This window comes from Macrotis lagotis, chromosome X (genome assembly GCF_037893015.1).
Source record: "Macrotis lagotis isolate mMagLag1 chromosome X, bilby.v1.9.chrom.fasta, whole genome shotgun sequence".
NCBI classification, from domain to species: domain Eukaryota; kingdom Metazoa; phylum Chordata; class Mammalia; order Peramelemorphia; family Peramelidae; genus Macrotis; species Macrotis lagotis.
The window spans coordinates 628,510,814-628,533,083 of NC_133666.1; the positions used below are offsets into that span (position 1 = coordinate 628,510,814).

Below are 22,270 nucleotides of genomic sequence, written 5' to 3' on the forward strand. Positions count from 1 at the left end.
ATGAGGGAAGCAGTGACAGGGAAGGATGTGCATCAATGGGTGATTGCATGAAGGAAGGGGAAGTCCCCCTAGACTTTCCTCTCTGCTTCAATCCCTACCCAAACAGCTCAGCAAAAACCCCCAGCTAGTGCCCGGAGTTGGGGAGAACTACTCTTAGCAACAGGTCCTATTTTGATCTGCTAGAAATCCAACCCACCTCCTCTCTCAAACCCTGGCACAAGTTGGAAACATCCTCATCATCATAAGACCAACATCTTCCATTCATTTCGAGTCTTGAGATTTACAAGACTTTTTCCTCACAATACTCCTGTGAAGTACACAATACAAGCTTCATTACCTCTATTTTACAGTTGGAAAAACTGAGGACTAGTCATGGAGCTGGGACTTCATCTCATCGCTTTTTCCTTTATAGTAGTATCATTATGATGTCAGTCTCCTGAGTTTTCATATTCTTATGTTAGTCTTTTTTAGGTTGGCACCAGAGAAAGGGATGTGTGTACAATGGGGTAGGAGGTCTAAGCAGGAAAAGGCAAGAAATCATAGGATTCAAAACCCCAGCTCATGATTTCCCTGGCAAGGCTGCTCAGCATCTGGCTAACACCAGATAAGGACTGAATCAGATCCAAATGGAAAGGCCTTGGGAGTTCTTTCAGTAAAGAGATGGGGGAATATGGGTGGAGAATGTGATATATACCATCAGATTTGGTCACTGTCTCAGCTGGTCCTGTCTAAATGTTTTTCTTGGTCATATGCATAATAATTAGAACTGTTGTTGGACCCAATTTATCTAAGGAATAATTGAGGGGAGCTAAGGGGAATGACTATGCTGTAAAAACACAAGGCAACAATAAAACTTAAAAAAAACCAAAAACACAAAAAACAAAGGACCAGGCCTGGTGGTGCATGCCCAGAGACCCTGCTAATGGTAGAAGCTGAGGCTGGTGACTGGCTTGAGTTCAAAAGATCTGAGCTGCAGCTGAGAGGTTAAGCTGATGGAGTGTCTGTATTAAGTCTGGGACCAATAGGGTAGGTCTGGAGAACAGAGGGCTGTCAGCCTGCCTAGGGAGTGTGTGGGTGAATTGCTTTACTTGGGAAAATAGAGTAAATAGAGTAGGCTAGAGCTTCCAAACAGATCATGATTGGGATCAAGATCCTAAGTGGTCACTCTACTTTTGGCCTGACCAAAATGGAAGACCCATTCTCTAAAACTAAACAAACAAAAGAATGAATGGATAAATGGTTGGATAGATGGGTGGATGGATAGACAGAAAGATAAGTAGAGAGAGATAGATAAAATGGGTAGATATATAGAGTCAGATAGGTGAATAGATAGATATATAGATACATAGAAAAAAGCAAAGGGAAAAGTGTAAGTCCTGGCAGAGTCACCTTCACCTGTAGTTCCATTCATTTGTCCAGTAGCAGTCTGTTAGTCTACACCATAGAGGTCCCAGTCCCCCTTGGAGCTGGACATATTTCTCTGCCCACTGACCAGTCATCCCAGGTACCATCCCAGGTCTGAGCACTATTCTGAAGTGCAGGGACAATGTCTTTATCATTTCAAGAGGAAGAAATTCAAAATGAGGTAAGGAACTCCTCCTTAAAGCAGAGACCATGTTACTACTTTTCTTTGTGTAATAAACCTTTGATGCTTGCTTATTGACTTGATTAACACCTGTTCTGCCGCTCATGGTTTTGAACCTGATGGGGGCAAGGGAGGCAAATGATAGACTGTGTCATGCCCAGTCACATAGTCAGGAAGTGTCAAGGGTTGGACTTGGACCCAGGCCTTTCCTAATGCCAAAGGCTACTCATTCTATCCATCACGTCACACCATCTTACATCAGTAACAGCAGCATTATTTCTTAGCATCTGTCTGACTATGGGCAAGTTAACTTCCCCTGTCTGGTTCCTGGATAACTTCCTGTGATTGGCCCAGGTGATATCAAAAGTTGCTTCCAACTCTGAATTCTCTAAAGGATCATGGGGGAGACAGGATGCCCCAGAAGACACTACCTTGAGCAATAAATGTGTAGCATCAGAAAACCAGCCCAAGCCTCTCTTTCTCCATGCCAGAGTCTTGGTGTGGGCCACCTGGGGTGGTGAGGAAAGGGGAAGCCAAAGGTAGAAAACAGAAACCAAGCCAGGCAGGCCTGTAAACTGCTAGGCAAGGGGTTTGGAAACCAAGATAGAAAAGTCCTCAACCTATAGAAACCACTGAGAAGAAATCTGGAGACTGGGAGAGGAAGAATAAGAATTTGAGACTTGAAATCCAAAGGCTTGAAATTCTAATTCTTGATTTTACTTATTCCTGCTATGAGTTTAGTCATATCAACTGGGTCTCAGTTTCTCCTTGTGTAAGAATAAGGAGCTTGCACAAATGTTTCTTTCAACCATAAAAGCACTTGATGCTAAGGGCTCCAATGTGGATGGAGGTACTTTCCCTGAGGAGGACAGGAGACACAAGCCACATAGAAGGCAGAGCAGTAGAGATGGCATGTTTATTTTTATAAGAGTAAGGCCTCAGGGCCGAGAATGAATTACTTGTGCTTGGAAATGGGCCGTGACAACTGGTGACTCTCTGTCCCCATTTCTCAAAGCCCAGGGTAAAAAGAAATGTGCTTAGGTATCTGTAGCAATAGAATCAGGATTTTCTCTGTTGATCACAGAGTTGAAAAAAGAACCTAGTTGTGGAAGGGAAGATCTTCTCTGGGTTGGAGACCTACACAGGATTTCTACAGTATCTATCAAAGTATCATAGGTGTGAAGCAGGAAAAGCCTCAGAGGTCATCTAATTTAGCCTTTCCATTTTTACAGATGGTAAAACTGAGGCTCTAGATGATAAAGTGACTTTCCTAGAGTTACTTGAGTAGTAAATTGCTAAGCCCAGATAAAGTCACCTGCATCTTCTCTCAGACAAATTCTTGGATTGGGGGGTCAAGCAAACAGATTCAAATGCTGACTTTTTTTTTAGGTTTTTGCAAGGCAAATGGGGTTAAGTGGCTTGCCCAAGGCCACACAGCTAGGTAATTATTAAGTATCTGAGATCAGATTTGAACCCAGGTACTCCTGACTCCAGGGCAGGTGCTTTATCCACTGCGCCACCTTAGCTGCCCCTAAATGCTGACTTTTCTGATGAGCTGTCTGACCATGGGGAAATCTCATCCCTGTCTCTGGGCTTCGTTTTGCTCGTCTATAAAATGGTGGGGTTGAACTAGATTTTTCCTGGAGCCTTCATCCTCTCCTCCCTCTCCCCCACCCTATCCCAGCCCCTGATCCTAACAGAATTGTTCTAGCTTACAACAGATGAATGAGGAAGAGCTGGGCAAGAGAGACCAAGGGGCAGGAAACGTCAAACAGAGAAGTTTATTCTATAGCTGAGCCCTGCAGAGTTTCCTGTTTGCTACTAACCCTGCTCAGGGCCTCCCCATCCTCTCCACCCTTCCCCCCACATCCCCTGCCAGGCTCTTTCCCTCTCCCCCTCCCTCTCTCCTCTCCTTTCAACTTCCCCTACCTCCAACCAAGCCTCCTCTCTGTCCTCTAGCTAAGAACAGAATCATAAGTCCCTATTCCCCTAACCTCCAGACAGACCCAAACCAGCTGCTTATCTTCCCACATTTTCCTTCTTGGGAGAAGAACTAGAATTTATAAAGTTTAGAACAGGAAGGAACCCAAGAAAGCCAACTAATTCAACTTCATCATTTTCCACATGGGCAAACTGAGACCTAAGCAAGGAGGAATCCCTTGTTCAGTCAGCCATATATAAAGAATGCAGTCAGAATGTGGGTCCTTGCCCTGTTTTTCCAAATCCTAGAGTACTGGGGTCTTCCCAGAGATTCTTGGCTTAATTTTCTCTAGCTCTGATAGGATGAGGTCCTCTGATCTAATCCCCTCTTTTTATAGATGAACCAAGTAAGGTTCAGAGATTTAGAGACTAGATAAAGGAGGCAAAAGGAAAAACTGGAATTTCAAGCCAAATTCTCTGTCAAATCCCTCTGTACAACAGTCTTTCCATTAAGAGAAACTTCACTGGCTATCTTCCTTGGGAAAAAAATGAAATGAGGGAAAAAAGGAAATTTAGGGAATTAGCATTGGTGTGTATTGTAATAAATTCTAGATTGAGATACTTTGGATCAAGTCTTGGTTGGACTACTTAAAAGTGTGATGATCTTGGTCTGGTCATTTAATAATAAAAACAATAGCTTGGGGGCAGCTAGGTGGCACAGTGATAGAGCACCAGTTCTGGAGTCAGGAGGACCTGAGTTCAAATCCAGACTCAGACACTTAATAATTACTTAGCTGTGTAACCTTGGGCAAGTCACTTAACCCCATAGCCTTGCAACCCCCCCCCCAAAAAAAATAAAAATAAAAATGGTAGCTCTCATGTATATACTACATTGAGATTTGCAAAGTGCTTTAGATACAGTGCCTCATTTGTTCCTCACAACACCCCTGTAAGGTAGATGCTCTTATATCCACTTTACAGATAAGGAAATTGAGGTGGAAAGATATTAAATGAATTGCCAGGAACATATAGTCAAACAAGATTTGAATTCAGTTCTTTCTGACTCCAAGGTAAGGTCGGCACTCTATCCACCATTCTATCTTGCTGCCTCAATTTCTTTTTCTGTCAGACAAGGAGTCTGAACTAGATAATTTCCAAAGTTTCTTCCAGGCCTAAATCTTATAATCCTATGACCTGGAATGAAGCCCCAGGTCTTCCACTAAGTATGTAACCCAACACAGATTATTACCTGTCTCTGGATCTGAGGTTTCCTCTCTAAAATTATTTAGATTAGTTGACCTCAATGGTATCTGTTGGCCCCAATATCCTTCAATCTATGTTTATTCATCTCTCACACTTGAGAATTCTAATAATCTCATATTTTCCAAGTGAAGAGAACCGAACAGGGCAGGCAGGAGCCATCTCATTTTGATCTTTGAGTTGCCTTCATCTGGCACAGTGTGTAGCACATAGTAGGTGCTTAAGAAATGTTCAGGGATCGATTCATTCATTCTCCCTGACTGCGGCGGACCAGTGGCAGGTTTGCAGACTTCAAGAGTACAAAATTGAAATTAGTTAGAGAGCAGGAAACTTGGGTCCAAGCGCCTTTTACCCTCTTGCCCACACTTGAACAAAGCTTCACAAGATTTCTTCTGCACTTGCTTATAAATAGGGCTATTTATAACCAAGCCCTTCCCCTAGACTTAGTCTACTGCCTTCCCCCCTTTTACCCCGCCCCCCTACCACCCATCCCCCTCACCCTTCCACTGCCCACGTCACCTCAGCTCTAGGAACAAATAAGCTAATACCGGTGAAAAAGAAGAAGTGAGTTGCTAAGGAGTTGGGTTTGTTTGAGGGACAGGGGCCCTTTCTCTGTTTCCTGATTTTGTCTTGGTTTCTTAGAACCTGGGGGTAACACTTATATTAATCCTACCCACAACCCCATAGGGTGAGGGCAGGGCAGGGGATGGTGATGTAGATGCAAGACGAGGTAATGGAAAAAAGTAGCCCCGCTCCCCAGTTCAGGGGCCCAGTTCAAATCCTGATTCTTCACCTAAAATCTGGTGGACCTTGGGAGAGTTAAGTCTTCTGGGACTCTTTTAGTTCTACCAAAAACCACCTTGTGTGATCCTGGTTGCTTCATTTGGGTCCTCTAGGCCTCCTCAGGCAAGCCTAACCTTCCCAACCTATGGGGAATTCTTTTGAAGATGATTGTATTTTCTAAAAAGGCAAAATGGAGCATTTTGCAAGGTTCATACTCTCCAAGCAGCATTGAGGTTGTTGGGGGATAGTCAGGAAAGGTTTCTGAAAGAGATGACCTGGGACTTGGGCATTAAAAAAAAAAAGAGTAGAATTTAATCAGATGAAGGGGCAGGGGCAGGTGCATTTCAGGTATGGACAGAGTAAGAAAAGGCTCGGAGGTGGGAAAATACAAAGGTGTGTTCTTGAGTCTAGTTTAGCTAGCATGGAGAGTTGAGGAAGGAGAGTTCTTACTCTAAGTGAAGACCAATCACAGACTTCTACTTAGCACGTGTGTGTATGCATTCTTATCTAAACACATGCATGTGGGGATGCATGGACAAACAGGAGGTGGCCATCGGGCCCTCCGGAGCCAAAGGAACAGGACAGAAAAATCCATTGTGATGAGGTTGACTCTGCCCGTCTCCGGGTTGCAGGCAAGGGGGCTGGGCAGGCGCCAGGACTGGAAGCCTGCCCAAGTGAGATGTACTGCGGGGGTAGGGCAGTGGAGGGTGGTGTCCCCATCCGATTCTGCTCACCCCCTGCCTCTGCCCCCAGGCCAGAGGCTCAAAATAGATTGATTTCTATATTTAGGTTGGCTTGTTCGGCATCACCAGGGAGCTATAAATGCCTTCCTCCCCTCTGCTGGCCTGCCTCAGCTTCCCACTTAACTACACCCCCTCACACACTAATCCACACTTCTGCCCCCACTCTGAAAGGGGACCTGCACTGTAGGACTAATTCTGCTTAGGAAGAAAGAGCCCCTAGCTGGTGGTGGGTGAGGTTTTTTAGGTAGACATGGGCTTTGGGGTCATAATAGAGGAGGGACTTCTGGTTGGGTGTGACCAGGCTAGGCCAGGGGCTTTGCAGGGAGCCCTTGTGTCTTGCCTCTAGGGAAACCAATGGTTATCACATATATAGTATGTACATACATACATATTCATGTAAAATGTATGTATGTGGATGAATTTGTACCTGTCTATGTGTGTTACATATTTGCATAGTTCTCATCCGTTCTAATATCTACTACCTCCTTTCCTAAGTCATAGGAAATCCAAGAATAATCCATGACCCAGAAACAAACTCTAAGATTTATAGAGGGCAAGTTCAGTCTTGGGGACTTGTCAGTAATAAAGTCTCTTGGCTTTTCCCCTGGGAAGATAAGAATCTGGCTTATGTCTGCATAGCCATTTAAAAAAAAAAGAGTACCCTAAGTTCTTGTGTAAGCACTCAGGATAACAAGACACGAAACACAGAACAGACTTTATTTAATTTTAGCCTAGCCAATCTAGAAAAAAAAAACCCACAAATCAGAAAAGATTCATGTCCAAACTCATGAACAGTCAAGACCATTCTCCTTTTTTCCTTTTTCTTTCTGCGGGGCAGTGTGGGGGAGGGTCTTCTCTCTGCCACAGCACATAGAGCGGGCAGGAGTTCTAGCCTCCCAGATGGAAAGGTCATTGGCCTCATCTGCAGTCCCTCTTCAGGTTCCCTTGGCAGTGACTGATTTTTCCTTCCATTCATCTGCAGGTGGAGGAGGTCCACTCAGATTTCAGGCTGGGGCCTAACTCCTCTAACACAGATTTTTCAGAAGGGTAAAGATAGGTGGTCTCCAGAGCTGACTCATTAAATGAAATTTCAAGCTGTTTATGACTTCTTTTGGAGGTCCTCTTGGAGAGACAGCTTTGGCTGAGATGAATGTAACCCCCAATCACTATTATCTTCTCAGCAGTGGGGTACTGTTTCTTTTTAGGGTCAGGGAATCCGAGTTAAAGTAGGGCAGGGGTTGCTGGGGGTCTAAATCACCTGGAGTTAACTGTGGTGTGCCCCTGTGAGGGGGGGCTCCTATCCTTGACCCAGATTTTGCTTTACTTAACAGGATGCTTATCAACAGGTTCTCTAGGGACTGAGGATTTGCTGGAGCAGGGAGTAGGGGAGATACTGAGGGTGGTAGTAGGTGCTGAGGCCTTGAGCCTCTGGTTCTAACTTTCTTGTATGGGATGGGGGTGGTCACAGAGTAGTGGCTTCAAGGGGAGCTCACCATTCTGCCTCCATCCCCAGCTTCCTCTTCAGCAGAGCCTGTCCTCCCTTTTCCAGCCTCCACCCCAGGCAACCTCAACTTCTCATCTCTAGAGTCTAAAAGACTATTTTTTGAACCTTTGAGCTCCCAAGGCTCCATTCTAGAACCTTCCCAGAGTTTATATTCCATCTTTGTACTTCCATCTGTCTAGAACTCTTCTCTACATCCTTTCTTGGGTTCAATCTAATTTGTGCTGCCTCCATCACATCTGAGCTCAGTTCTTGTGTCTCCAAAAGTCCTAGGTTCTCCCTGGTTTTCCTCTGCTTTGGTCTCTGTACTAGCTCAGATTTTCCTGAGCTCCCTTTGCTTAAGAAAGCAAAGACTCTTGAATGCAACCTATATTCTCCCATTTCAGATCCCCCCAGATCTTGAGGTTCTACTGGATTCACATTTTGTTCTTAAACTTTCCCAATGCTGTGACTCTGATTGTGACTCCTCTCCTCAGACTCCCTTGGGCTTACCCTCCATTCCAAAGGCTCTGCAGGTCTAAGGCCCAGATCTTTAGCTTCACTTCCCCCAGCCTCCTCTCTCTGCCATCTCCAGGTTTAGCTTCTGTTCTTTTAACTTTCTTCTCACCAGACTGTCCCTGAGCCTCTGCTGGTCAGGTCTCTTGCTCTTGGGTTTCCACTCCCCCTGAAATACGTCCTTGACCCTCAGATGGCCTGCTATCAATGAACTGCTTTATTATACCCTGCTTATGTTGCTGCTGCTTCCATTCTTGGTGACTAAAGTGATCCTGGTGGACAGATCTGCTGCTGATCCACAGGACAATGAGCTCCTCAGGTTCAGGAGGTGCCTCCTCAATTCTGGTCTCCAGATTGACTTCTGGGCCAGTTGGTCCCTTTCATCCTTCTCTTGGTCCTGAACAACAGCCTTCTCCTGTCTTTTTTTGGCTAGTTGTAGCTTCCTATATGGTACAAGCAGCCCTGGTCCCAATGGGGCAGGACAACTGGAGGGGAGGAGATAGAATCAGGAGAGGAAGTTGTCAAAGAAAGAAGAAAGTGAGAGTTGGGATGAGAATTCTGTTGATTAGAGAGGAAGAAAGAAAGTGATAGAGGATTTGTGTGGGAATTCTAGGAAGAATAGAGCAGGAACTAATCCTCAGGGTGGAGGGAAAGATGGAAAGATTAGGAAAGGAGAGACAATTGCTAGGAAGAGATTGAGAAGAAAGGCAGAAAGTAGGGGAACGACTGAAGAATTGACCATGAAGAAAGTAAGAGGAGAGAAGAATCTGAGAGACCTAGGGGAAAGGAAGAGTACTGGGAGAAAGGAGAAAAAGCCAAAAGAGAGTATTGGGATAGGTTAAGGGATAATAATGCTTTAGATGAGAGAAGAGAGGAAAAAAAGATAAGAAAAGACAGTTTGGGGAAAAATAAGAGGAGGAAACCAAGTAAAGTGGTCAAAGCAAAGGAGAGATGGGTGTTAGGAGATATGGAGGAGAAGTAAGAGTTGTATTAAAAGAAAAGGTTTTCCTTACCTTTTCAATGAACCATAGCTTCCTTAAGGATCTAAGCAGTCCTCCAAATGAATAATACTGTCTTCTGGATGAATTCTTCCCCATAAAGGCAAAGAATTTAGATTGCTAGTGTCCAGGATCCCTCTGTAATGGCAGTTCCTCTGGGACTGCACAGTCACTCTAACTACAGTACCAGTCAAGTGGAAGATCAGTTTGTTCTCTATTTGTTATCATCTCTGCTCTCCTGATTCAGAAACTCCACTGAGCCTTCATTTGGGAACTTCTCCACCAGAGCCTGGCTCCCTTGAACTGAACAGACTTCTCTCCAAGGAGCAAAGTCCTCTTAGATCTAGCTTCCCTTGGTCCCACCTCTCAATTCTTATTTTAGCTTGGTCAGAACTTAGCACACTGTCTGGAAAATAATAGATATTTAAATGCTTCTTTACTTGAGTATACCTTCAGCCTTCCTTTTAAAGGACAAAGATAAAGAGGATAATCTAGAGATGTTAATAGTTGTGATCAATCATACCTGGTGTGGCATCAGTGGAAGGTGGGGATGGATGGGAGGAGTTCCCCTACTAAAAATCTAGCCCCCCCTAAAATGATTGTTAAAAACTACTATCGGGGGTAGTTGGAAAAATAAATGAATAAATAAATGTTTATAAAAATTAAAAAAAAAACTAACCTGGTCAAGAAAACAATACCTAATTAAGAGATATAATCTATGTCAAAACAAAGGTGAGGAGTAGGGTAATGAAGACCCAGAATAAGGCCTGGGCATATCCTTTACACAAGTCATGGAATGTTAGTGCTAGAAGGACCTGAATTTTACAGCCCTTATATTTTACATATGGGTAAATTGAGCCTCAGAGAGAAGTGACAGTCCCGGGATCATACAAGTCAATAGCAGATCTGAGACTCCAAACCTCAGAATTCAAGGTCATTGTGCCAAATTTCCTTCTCTCTCTCTTCCTGGCTTGGGACAGCTGTCAGGATTCATAATAATGGGCGGCAATTCTTGCTGGAGTCAATGATGGTGTTGGCCTTCCCCGGCCTGGCCCCTTCCTCTACCATTGTCTATGGTTTGGGGGCTGGTGGGGGGGTGTTCCTGTTCCAGGCTTCATATGATTTTCTGTCTAGTTCAGAATATTCCCTGGCTTTTCCCAGCTCTGGACAAGGGCCTAATGATTTCGCTGGACAGTCACTCTCCTCCCTCTTCCAATCTGCCAGTTTCTATTTTAATGACAATAAAAGGGGGGCAATGAATTAATTATAATAATAATAATAATAATAATAATAATAATAGTTAGCTTTTATATAGTGATTTTTTTTTAGATTTTTGGCAAGGCAAATGGGGTTAAGTGGCTTGCCCAAGGCCACACAGCTAGGTAATTATTAAGTGTTTGAGACTGGATTTGAACCCAGGTACTCCTGACTCCAAGGCCAGTGCTTTATCTACTATACCACCTAGCTGCCCCAAGGTAAAGGTTATATAGTGATTTAAGATTTATAAAGTACTTTACAGATATTCTTTCATTTTATCCTGACAACAGCCCTGGAAGACAGGTGGCTTATTGATGAATCTGAGGCAGAGGTCAAATTACTTGTTCAGGATCACACAGCCTAGTAAACTCTGAGATCAAATTTGAACTCAGGTATTTCTGATTCAAAGTTTATTTTTCCATCCACTACAAAAGACAGAAAGGGTTTACGAAATTTAATCCCACCATTCAGACTCAGGTGGGAATATGCTGGTAAATGTTTAATAAGAGCTCTTCAGAGAAAGAAAATGTAGGTATAGACACACTGCTCCATCACTTGGGAAGACAGAGATTAAATGACTTCATCAGGGTCACATAGTATTTGAGGCCACTTGCTAGGCCACTGTTTCACCAAACTACTTAGCTCATTCTACTTAACTTCTTTTTTTGTTACAAAATTTGTTCTCCAACCTCTGCCTCCAACTTGAACTTGGGTGCTCACCCTGTGACCCTGTCCTCTGATTGGTGAACCTTTGCCTTATCTCACCAGGTCTTCAGCAATCGTACAACTGTCCAGCTCTCTCTCTCCAGTCATGCCAGCCACTGTAGGTACTAGGCCATCTTCCTTTTCCAATTCTAACTCTGAGAAGGGTAATAAAACCCACACTTTTGTTGTTGTTCAGACATGTCTCATTGTGACCTCATCTGAGGTTGGTTTTTTTGGAAGGGGGAAGATACTCAAGTGTGTTGCCATTTTCTTCTTAAGCTCATTTTACAGATGAGAAAACTGAGATAAACAGAGTTAAGTGACTTGTTCAGGGTCATACAGTTAGAAAGTGAACTCAGGTTTTCCCTGCTCTAGGTCAGGTGTTCTAGCCACTGAGATACTTAACTGCTCTCAAATTAACACTATTATTCCTGGTAACCATGTCAATCACCATTCCCTCTGACTTACAGCCCAAAACATCCCTTCCTGGTCCCCCTTCCTTTATGTTTATTGCCTTTCCCAATTAGAATGTGAACTATTTGAGGGAAAGGATTGTCTGTTGGTTTGTAACTTAACCCCATCAGCCTGAAATATGTGTATAATTATCTTTTCATTCATTCATTCATTCATTCATTCATTCCTCCTATTAGTCTGACCTGTCCTCAGTCTCCTTTTTTGAACCCACTTCCTATCCAATCGGAGTGTTAAAGAAATCTCATGAAGCGGTCCAGTAAACTCATCCAATTTACAGTTTAGAAACTACAGTGGGTTCAAAGATACAACCTCTCTGAGCTTTCTGGTCTTCATTTGTAAAAAGGACAGGGTAAAACCCTCAACATAGCTGCCTCCCAGAGTAATGGAGGGTTTGCAGACTCATAACAAGAGCTGTCTTTTGGACAGCTGTCTCCTTCTGTGTTTGGTCTACATCTTTTCTACTTCTCTCCCCTCAAGACCTTATCCCTGGCTCATGGGTTAACTTATCTCTACACCAACTGACTGATAGAAAAGTCTATCTTGCTGTCCTCTTGATATCTCAAGTCCATTGTATCCAAAATTGAATTGATTATTTCCCTTCTGAGAACTCCTCCTCCTCCATTAAACTTCCCTCTTTTTGTTGAGAGGGTTTACTCTGTCACTGACATTCATGTTAGAATCATCCTGGATATTTCACTTTTTCTCACCCTTTGCATCCAATCAGTAATCAAATCTTATTGATTCTGTCTCTATAATGTCTCTTGAATCTATACCTTCTCTCCATTCACATGGTCATTATCTTATTGTCTTAACTATTGTAGTAAACTTCTAATTTGTCTTTCTTTCTCCCCCCACCCACAATACTCTCTCCAATCCACAGATGCCAAATATATATTCCTAAAGTACATGTCACCCTCTTGCTCAGAAATCCTTCCATGGATTTATTCATTCCTAGATTACAAGACACTTTGACCTTCCCTTCTCCCTACATACCTCTTACTCCCCAAACTACCTTGCCAGCCAGGTTTTACATACTCCATGTTTCATTGAACTGACTGGCTAACTGTTCTCCAAATACAGAACATGCTCTTTGCTGCACTCTGCTTCTCAGGAGTTTTATCTCTGGGACTCATTTCAGTTACTACCTCTTTGGAGAAGCCTTCCCAGATCTCCCCATTCACTAGTCAGACTCTCTCCTGAGTATGCTACTCCTTCCCTAAGTAGACTATAAACTCCATAAGGGAAAGGACAGTTTTGTTTTCATCTCCAGAGCCAAGCCTGGCACCTAGAATCTAGTGGATATTTATTTAATATTTATTGAGAGTTGCCTCTAAGTAAGTCCCTTAAAATCCCCCCCTTTCTTGGTGTCCAAATTCTCTGAGAACTGAAATTTCTGAAGTAGGGAAAGCAGAGTTTGAGGATTGAGGGCTTGGTGTTGGGGAGGGGTTTAATCTGATCTCTTGGCTCCCTTGACTTGACTTAATTTGGAGGTAGGAGACCAGGGGACTTTTGATAGTCTTAGAGGGGAGCTCAGAGAAACTGATTTGCCGGTCATTAAGGAGGGTGGAATTTCCAGTTCTGACACTTAGTAGTATGACCTTGGGAGAGCTGCTTGATCTCTCTGGGTCTGTTTCCACATCTATAAAATAATAATAATAATAATAATAATAATAATCCTTGCCCTCCATATCTAGCTGGGTTGTTGAACAGATATATACATTGACTACACTAATGTTAAAGGAAACAGCAAGTAGTCTTCATTTTGATTCCTGTCAGTGTTGAGAAGACCCTGACTTTGTACCCCTGGGGCTTTTCTGACCCCCTAGAAGGATGGAAAACCTTTTCTCATTTCATCACAGCTCTGTAAGGTTGATAAGTAGGACCTCTATAGCCATTTCAGGTTATGTGATGTGCCTTGACTTAGGACTGGAATCCAAGCCTTTCAGATTCCAGGACTAGGTATCTTCTCATTGCTTCTTTCTGTTGTCTCTACAATCCTTTCCTTGCCTTCCAGTGGGCCTGGTATTCCAGGCATCTTAAGAAGGGGGAGAAAAATCCAAATAAATATTTGAGTCCCCCTATCTCCTCTCCATCCCTTCCTCCCTCCTAACTCGCCTTCTTTCCTTTCATTTTCTACTTTCCCAGGCAGCAACTGAAGGGGAATGTGGTGCTTTGGTATAAGTGCTGGGTTTGGGGTCAGAAGAACTGGAATTTTAGTTATACCACGTGGTGGAATAGGGAGGATACTAAATTTGGAATTAGGGGATCTGTGTCCCAAGAACAGTTTTTAGCTGCTTCCTATCTTCGAGACATTGGGCAAGTCACTTTTGGGTTGTGATTTTCTCATCTGTACAATGTTTGCAAGATATGATTTCTAAGGACTTTTTCTAGTTCTCAATCTTATGGTCCTATGAAACTTTCATGTCTCTAAACCTTAATCTCCCTGTTTCGGGAGAATAGAGAATAACACTGTCCCTGTTGGACTGTGGGCAGGAAGGAGTTAATAGTGTGTTTAGGGATCTCTGGAGTAATTCTTCTAGGAGGCACCCCTGTTCTGACCTCTAGATTCCCCTCTTCTTGCTGTCTGGATTCCCTAAAGATCTGGAATTCCTGGAGTAGTGGAGTAGACCTTGAGGGATAAGGGCTGGGTAGGGAAAATATTTCAGCCTGGCTCCTTTGTTTCCAATTCTAGCTCCCTCCCACCCAGCTGTCCTCAATTCCACAGTCCCATTACACTCATAAATCACACACATCAGACTAGTTCCAACATACATCAAGGCTTATAGAATTTAAAGCTATAAGGCTGAGTTTTACAGTTGAAGAAATTGAGGCATACCTACTAGGGAATGGCTAAATTGTATTGCATGAATGTTGTAGACTATCACTGCTCCATAAGAAAATATGATGATGAAGAATCCCAGAGAAGCACAGAAAGATCTGAACTAAATGCAAAGTGAAGTAAGCAGAACCAAGAAGACTATATACCTTGACTATACTAATGTTAAAGGAAACAGCAATAACAAAAAAATGGCAGTGTAATTTTGACCAAATTTGTCCTTGAAGAAGATAGCGATGTGTAACTTTTGAGGAGGGACAGGGAGAAAGGAGAGAGAGAGAAATGAATATATAGGGGTAGGGAGGAATAGGATAGAGGAAAATACAGCAGTAGCAACTGGGAAAAAAATAATGAAGCAATTTCTCTGATGAACTTAGGATAAAGAATGCCCAAATCAGAGCTGATGGTATCTGAATACAAACTGAAGCACACTTTATTTCCTCTTTATTTTTCCTTGAAGTTTCTCTTTCTTTGTGGGAGGGGGATTATGTTTACTTTTCAACATGTCTACTGTAGTAATGCATAAAAAAAATAAAAATAAAGTGCTTTACCAAAAAGAAAAAAGAAAAGATAGCTGTGTGCAGTGGATACACCAAATAGGAAGTCAAAAAGATCAGAATTTGAATCCTGCCTCAGTAACTTAGCTTTATGACTGAGCATTTAACCTCTCTCAACCTCAATTTACACTTGTAAAATTGAATAATAGCACCTTTCTTACAGGGTTATTTCTAGGATCAAATGAGATAATGTATCTAAAGTTCTACTCAGATAATTTTTGATGATTCTGGGGATGATGGTGGTGATAGTGACAAAATGAGTTAATGCACCTCTCTCTTTTCTTTGCAGGGGAGGGTGTATGTCATAGGAATACAGGTGTAAAAGCATATGGGATTATTGCATATATTGTCACACAGTGTATGTGTTGATTAATCTTGTTGAACTGCTTTTCTTCCCTTTTTTTAATCTTTTGTTTCTACAGATGGTTCACTGAGTAGGAGAGAGTTGAAGGGATATGTTGGAAACATGAAGGGTACGTGAAAACAAAAGATATTAAATAAAAATGAAAAAGAAATGGAGTCACAGACAGGTTAGATGATCTCATAGAGCTTACCACAAAGGTCAACTAGTGCAACCCTGACATTTTGCAGAGGAGGAAACCTTGGCCAAAGAATTAAATGATTTGCTCAAAGTCAAGCAATTAGCAAGAATTGGAGTCACTTTTTGTATCCAGATTCTCTGACTTCAAATCCCTGTTCTCTTTCATCTCTCTTTTTTATTATGAATTTAACAAATCTCAACATATATATATATATATATATATATATATATAAAACATATAGATATATTTCAATACACAAAGGAAAACAAAAAGGGGATCACCCATGAGACTGGGAGCTTCTGAGAAACTGGTTTCTAAAAGTTTTTAGTCACTTCAATAAGCAGCTAGTTGGCATTGTGGCTAGAGAAACAGGAGTCAGGAAGATCTGAGTTCAAATCCAAACTCTTTATAAGCTCTGGGCAAGTCATTTAGTCCCATTTTGCCTCAGTTCCTCATCTGGAAATGATCTGGAAAATGGCAAACCACTCCACTATCTCTGCCTAGAAAATCCCAAATGGGGTCAAATGGGGTCACATGAATGTCAGAAAAGACTGAAAAATGACTCAACAACAACAAACAATTCACTTCAACAAGGTAGCAACAACATTACCCTGTTAGCTTATAGCTGCTTTGGAACCTTTTGTTCCCTTCCCTGGATGTTTTTCAATGTTTTGTTCTACTCTTTTAAAAAATGGGTTTTATTTTTTTGCATTTCTACCATTATCCATTAATTCACTTTCCCTGCCCCTGCCCCCAAGGAGCCTTTCCTTGGAACAAATTAGTCAAGCACAATAAATCAAGGCATTGGCCAAGTCTGAAAATGTATGTTTCATTCTGTACCCAGTACTCCACTCCACACCATTGTTGATCATTAATCTCATACACTTCACCTTATACAAACTTTTCCTGTATTCCTCCTCTCTCCCGCCTCTGCCCTCCTCGTCTCTATCTCTCTGACTCTCTTTGTCTCAGTCTTTCTCTGTCACTGTCTGTCTCTGTCTCTATCTATCTCTGTCTCCTCTCTTTTTTTTTTAGTTTTTACAAGGCAATGGGGTTAAGTGACTTGCCCAAGGTCATGCAGCTAGGTAATTATTATGTGTCTGAGATTGAATTTGAACTCAGATCCTCCTGACTCCAGGGCTGGTGTTCTATCTGCTGTGCCACCTAGCTGCTCTCTCCTCTCTTTCACCACACACACACACACACACACACACACACACACACACACACACACACACACACACACACACACAAAAACCCTACACATCACTCACTCACTCAATTGATCTAAATAGGACTTCCTAGATCTGAGAAATCCTTTCTTTGACCCTCTTCTTCTAACATCCTTCCTCTCTTTCTGGTTTAAAAATTAATATAGGAGACTGGAGCTGCGGATTTCACTGGAGAAGGGGATTCCCATGTGAGGACACTTCCTGTACCAATATTTTCTCTTAAGAAGAGTTGCATAGAATACAAGAAGTCCCATCACTTGGCCAGTCCCTGTCAGTAGGTTTCTGGACTTGATCTATAGCATCCTGCCTTCAAGACCAGCTCTCTAACTACTATACCACACTGCCTCTGATTTAGAGATTGTTAGGGAAAAGAATGGTTTGTTCTAAAACAAAAATTTCCACATATGGACCTTCACTCATGATTCACCAGAAAGTATCAGCAAACACACAAAGGTACAAACTACCTAGAGGTAACTGGGGGTCTTTGTGTGCTTAATTGTGGGAGAAAAACACAAGCCTTCAATGTGTCTCTGTTATCTTTGTCCTTATTTGTGTGTTTTCATGGGCATTCTTCCATGGGTGGGGGCCTTTGCTTGTCTCTGTTTGGGAGTGTGTGTCCTGTGTTTATCTGTCTGTCTGTGGCAGTGTCCTGTTTATGTGTGTGTGTGTGCGTGTGCGTGTGCGTGTGTGTTGTCCAGTGTCTGCAAGTGTGTGTGTCCCTGGCTCTATGTCTTTGTACCACATGGGTTGCTCTGTGTGTGCATGTGTGTGTGTGTGTGTGTGTTGTGTGAATGTGTGTCTTCCCTGCTTGGGATTTTACCCTATTCATTTTGTCCTTGTGTGTGCTCTCAGCTCATGAATCTTTGTGTGTTGTGGGTCCCCTCATGGGTAATCCAGTTCTTCTGTGTTATATGAAGGTGTATGTGTTTGTATGTGTACTCTTGGGTGTCTCTGGGGGTTAGGTGTGTAGCCCTGGACATGTTAGTCACTTCTAAGTGGAGGGAGGCAATCTCCTGTGTATGTATGTATGTGAGTGTGTGTGTGTGTATGTGTGTCACATATGATTGTGTGGTTTTTGTATCCCTTTGCATACACTGTCCAGTTTCCACAAATCTGTGTGTCCCTCAATATTTTTTGAGCTCTGGCTGTGTGTGTGTGTGTGCTGTCCAACATTCATTTCTGGGGGACCCTACGTGGGTCCTTCAAGGCCTCTGACTGTGGGCTCATGGACTGTTTCTGTGTCTGTTGGGTTATGCTTGTGCTCCCCTGGCCTGGGTTGGCCTGGGTTGGCCTGGCCTGGGCTGGGCTGGGCTGGGCTGGGGGAGTACCTGGGAAGCTCCTTCCCCCCCGAAGCTGCTCCCATTGGATGAGCTCAGGGGAGGGCGCTGCCTAGTAGCCGCCCCCAAATAAAGGCTCAGCCCGAGGGAGCTCTTCCCCTCATTTCCCTCACTCTGATTCTCACAGTTGCTGCTACTGCTGCCGCCTCTGCTGCCACTGAGGACAGCCAGGTCCAGCCTCTGGGAACCAACAAGAGACCACTCCCGCCCCCCTCTCCCGGGCGGTGGCCCAGTCATGCCAGCCCTGCCCCGAGGCCTCTTTCTGGGTGAGACATCAGCTCCTGGCTGCATCTGGGATCCACCAGGACGGGAGGTGGGAGGACCAACGGTCCAAGGCACATGGGGAGGCTTCCCAGAAGTAGGAGCTCCTGGGTGGGGTTCCCTCCTGTTCTGTACTTTGGCCCATGGCTTCAGCCTTTCATCTTTCTGCCACCTCCTCTCTTGCCTCTATCCACCCCAACCACTCTTTCCCCTCCTTCCTCTGGGTGCCAACTTCTTTCCTCCCCCTCTAGCCTTCCCCTCCCCTCCCTCTAACTGCCACCCTGTATCTCCCAGGCTCCATTTGTCCATCTGCTACCACCCATCCTTTTACCACTATCCCTCTGTCTTCAGCCTCTAGCCATTATCCGACATCTTGTCCCAATAGCTTTGCCTTCAGTCTCTGCCCTGCCAAGTCCTATAACATTGAAGGCAAGCAGGTCAGAGAAGGAAATCATAAGGAATAGATGTGAGCAGAGTCACACCCTAGGGTGGGATCAGCCTGTGAGGTTTTCTTGGTCAGGCTAAGGTGAGAATGTCGATACTGGCAATGCCCAGAATTCCTGCCCATGGGAATCATCTCTCGCTTCTTACCATTGGGAAAACGATAAGGAGGACAATGATAACAGTCACAGAAATCCCCAAAGCCAGGAATTATTCTACCTTTCTCTTCCCCACAGTGTCCCTTGGGAGGACTGGGGGTGAAGGAAGTATTGAAGCAGAACAGATATACAGAGGTTTATGGGTTAAATTGTATTTGCCCCGTTTGGTCCAAGCTCCAGTGACCCAAACCCTGTGGCTGGAGGTGCACGATGCAAGCAAAAGAATAATGGATTTGTGCTTAGAGGTCCTTGATTCAAATCCTGACTTGCCACTTATTAGACATATGACTTTAGGAAACTTCTTTCCCCTCTCTGGCCTCAGTTTCTTCCTCTGTAAAATGAAGGAGGATTGTGCCAGAGGATCTCTTTAGGATGCCTTCCAGCTCTAAATCCCAGTCATGGTTAGATTCCATCCCTGAAGGTAATGTGATAGAGGGAAGAGAGCCTTGACAAAGTGAGAAGAAATTGGTCTCAAATTCTGGCTCTTCCATGTAATAATCACCATGACTCTCAGTAAGTCACCATCTCTCTCAGCTTTGCTTTTTTTCTTGTGTAAAATGGGAGCAAAATGCCAGTCCTGCCTACTTTGTGACTCTGTGTTAAAGAAAATTTTTGTCAAATATCCTAAAACCCAGAGTTTAGATTATTATTTGTGTAGATCTTGTCTCCCCGGGTCACTGGCCTTCACCATGCTGTGGCTTCTTGACTTCCCCCTTTCCTCTATCTCCTAAGCCCCACCCCATGAGAACTGTGATGTGGGTCAGCCTGGTTCCCTAGGAACAAAGAAAACAAGTGAGTGAAAGAACAGTAAGTTTGGGTACAGATAAAGGTGGGGCCAACCACAGAGACTCACCTCCTCTCCCTTCCTACAGCCCCCCTCCCCACATCTGTGGCTCTTGGGTTCCATTCTCAGTTTTATATGGTGGAGGAGAACCAATTCAGGAATTCAAGTCAAAGGCTCCAGGTTCAAATCTCTCTCTAGGTCTCAATTTTTCAGTCTTTCTTTGGAGGACATGTGATCTACCTCACACATTCTATGAAGTAAATACAGCAAATAGAGCTCTAGACTCAAACTAAGGATAAGACCTGAGTTGAAATCCAGATTAAGATGCCTACTGGCTGTGTAACTCTGGATAAGTCACTTAGTCACTATTTGCCTCCATTTCTCCATCTATAAAATGGGGTTTAATATTATCACCTACCTCCCAGGATTGTTGTTATAAGGATCAAATGAAATAATAATTGTCAAGCAATTTGCAAACCTCGAAGTCCTACAAATATGCTGACTATTGTTATTGCTATGGTCTCTCTGGGTCCAAGGCCAGGAGGGAGAGCCAATGTGGCTGGCACATGTGCCTGGAAGCTCAAGATGAGTTTTCTCTTAGATTCATAGACTTCTAGATTTGAAGAGGCTGCCCAAGAGGACTGCAGTCTCAACATTTTACAAATGGGAAAAGTGTTTTATATGCATTATTCATTTTATCCTCTCAGCAGCCAAATGAAGTAAATAGAACAGTAGTATTAGCCCCATTTTGCAGAAATGGAAACTGATGCCCAGAGAGGGTAAATGATTTACTGCTGGCATCATCTGAAATAAAGTTCGTTCTCTCTCTCTCTCTCTCTCCTCCCCCCCCAGGCTAAAAGTAAAGTGGCCAATCTTGCTACCAATTGACACAAATGCTTTAATTTGTTCTTTTCTCCACTGACCTGAGGAGATTCACCCCTCCTTGGGCAACAAGGGAGCCTGCCTGCCATATTTGTGCCAGACTTCATGTGAACGCCTGATCAGCTTTAGGTCTACATTAGCTCAGAACTTTTGAACTTGAACTCTAGTGACCTACCAGCCTTTAATGTTCCTCAACAGCAGGATTAAAAGTATGCTGAAGAGATGACTTCTGCAAACCCTTACAAACTCAGAACTTGTGTGATGCTAGTATGAGAATCAGGTCCCACAGGTACTTAGGAACAGCATAGGTTTAGAACACAGATCTCCCAGCTGCTAATGTAATACTGTCTCCATCTCACCATGTTGCTTCCCTCTTAAAAGGTCAGAATCTATAAAGTGTTTTAAGATCCCAAGAAGGAAGATGAGAGAGACAGAAAGGAGGAAGAGAGAGAGAAAGAGAGCTAATAAAAGTTGAAGATGAGAGAGAGAGAGAGAGAGAGAGAGAGAGAGAGAGAGAGAGAGAGAGAGAGAGAGATTTTTCCCCAGGACCCATTTGTGATGCTCTAGCCCTGTAGGTGGGGATGGAGACAGAGGAATTGAGAAGGTTTTTTTTTTTTTAGGTTTTTGTAAGGCAAATGGGGTTAGGTGGCTTGCCCAAGGCCACACAGCTAGGTAATTATTAAGTGTCTGAGGTCACATTTGAACCCAGGTACTCCTGACTCCAGGGCCAGTGCTCTATCCACTGCACCACCTAGCTGCTCCCTTGATGAGGCTTTAATGGGCCCAGAAAGATGCTCCAGGCCCAGACAGTCAGGCATGGGGTTGAGGGAGGGAAGCAATCAGTTTTCCCTCCTGGCGGGAGGAAAAATATACCAGATGGGATGGGTGGGGAGACTGGGAGCCAGGGATCGGCTCCTGTCCCAGCTTCTGCTTGTGGAGTTTCCAACTCCTTTTCCAGATGGAGACTAGAGGGTCATTCATATCTGAAGGAAGGGTGGGAGGAAGTTGAGGGCAGAGAATCTAGGGCATATCAGTTCTATCCTTTCTTTCCCATCCCCCCCAAATGACTCTACCACCATCAATACAACTCCCTCTTCTCCCACTCACCCAAGGTCTTGCCACTACCACCTCCTTTACCTTCCCCAACAAACAGAGAAAAGGAGAAGCCTGGGTTGAGGCCTCTACCAGATGTGCCAGAACTGCCAAGACTGGGGAATAAGAATGGTAGACAACAGGAGGGGTGGGTGATTTAAACCATTCAGCCATCCCCAGGAGCTAGAACAGAAAAAGGAAGCCCCAGGACTAGTCAGTACTCTACCATCAGAGAGGAATGTGAGTGTCGGTGGTGCTGAGGGTGGAATTGGGGACCCAGATCTCCAGCTTCAACTCAAGTCTTGCTCCTCATTCCTAGGCAGATGGCTAGGAGACAGGGTTAGCCTTATCAAGAAAGCCTGATGGTCATAGAATGGCTTTAGAACTGGAAGGCCCCATAGAGATCATTGAAGTTGTCACCTTCCAA

General features: G+C 43.7%; 1 protein-coding gene and 1 pseudogene across 2 annotated transcripts in view; one reads left to right on the plus strand and one right to left on the minus strand.

Moving 5' to 3' along the window:
- Positions 1-7,263: 7,263 nt before the first annotated feature.
- On the minus strand, positions 7,264-15,699 carry LOC141499471 (phostensin-like; annotated as a pseudogene).
- Positions 15,700-17,325: 1,626 nt separating this feature from the next.
- The window catches only part of ADGRE5 (adhesion G protein-coupled receptor E5), a 34,592-nt gene continuing 29,647 nt past the window's right edge, over positions 17,326-22,270 (plus strand). Inside the window, exons 1-2 of one of the 2 annotated variants that reach the window (XM_074203654.1) lie at positions 17,326-17,341; positions 18,353-18,491. In XM_074203654.1, the coding sequence (XP_074059755.1) occupies positions 18,461-18,491 (31 nt within the window). In that variant the 5' untranslated portion in view covers positions 17,326-17,341; positions 18,353-18,460. Of the gene's footprint in view, positions 17,342-18,330; positions 18,492-22,270 lie in introns of those variants that run through there. The other variant, XM_074203655.1, reaches the window with a different exon arrangement.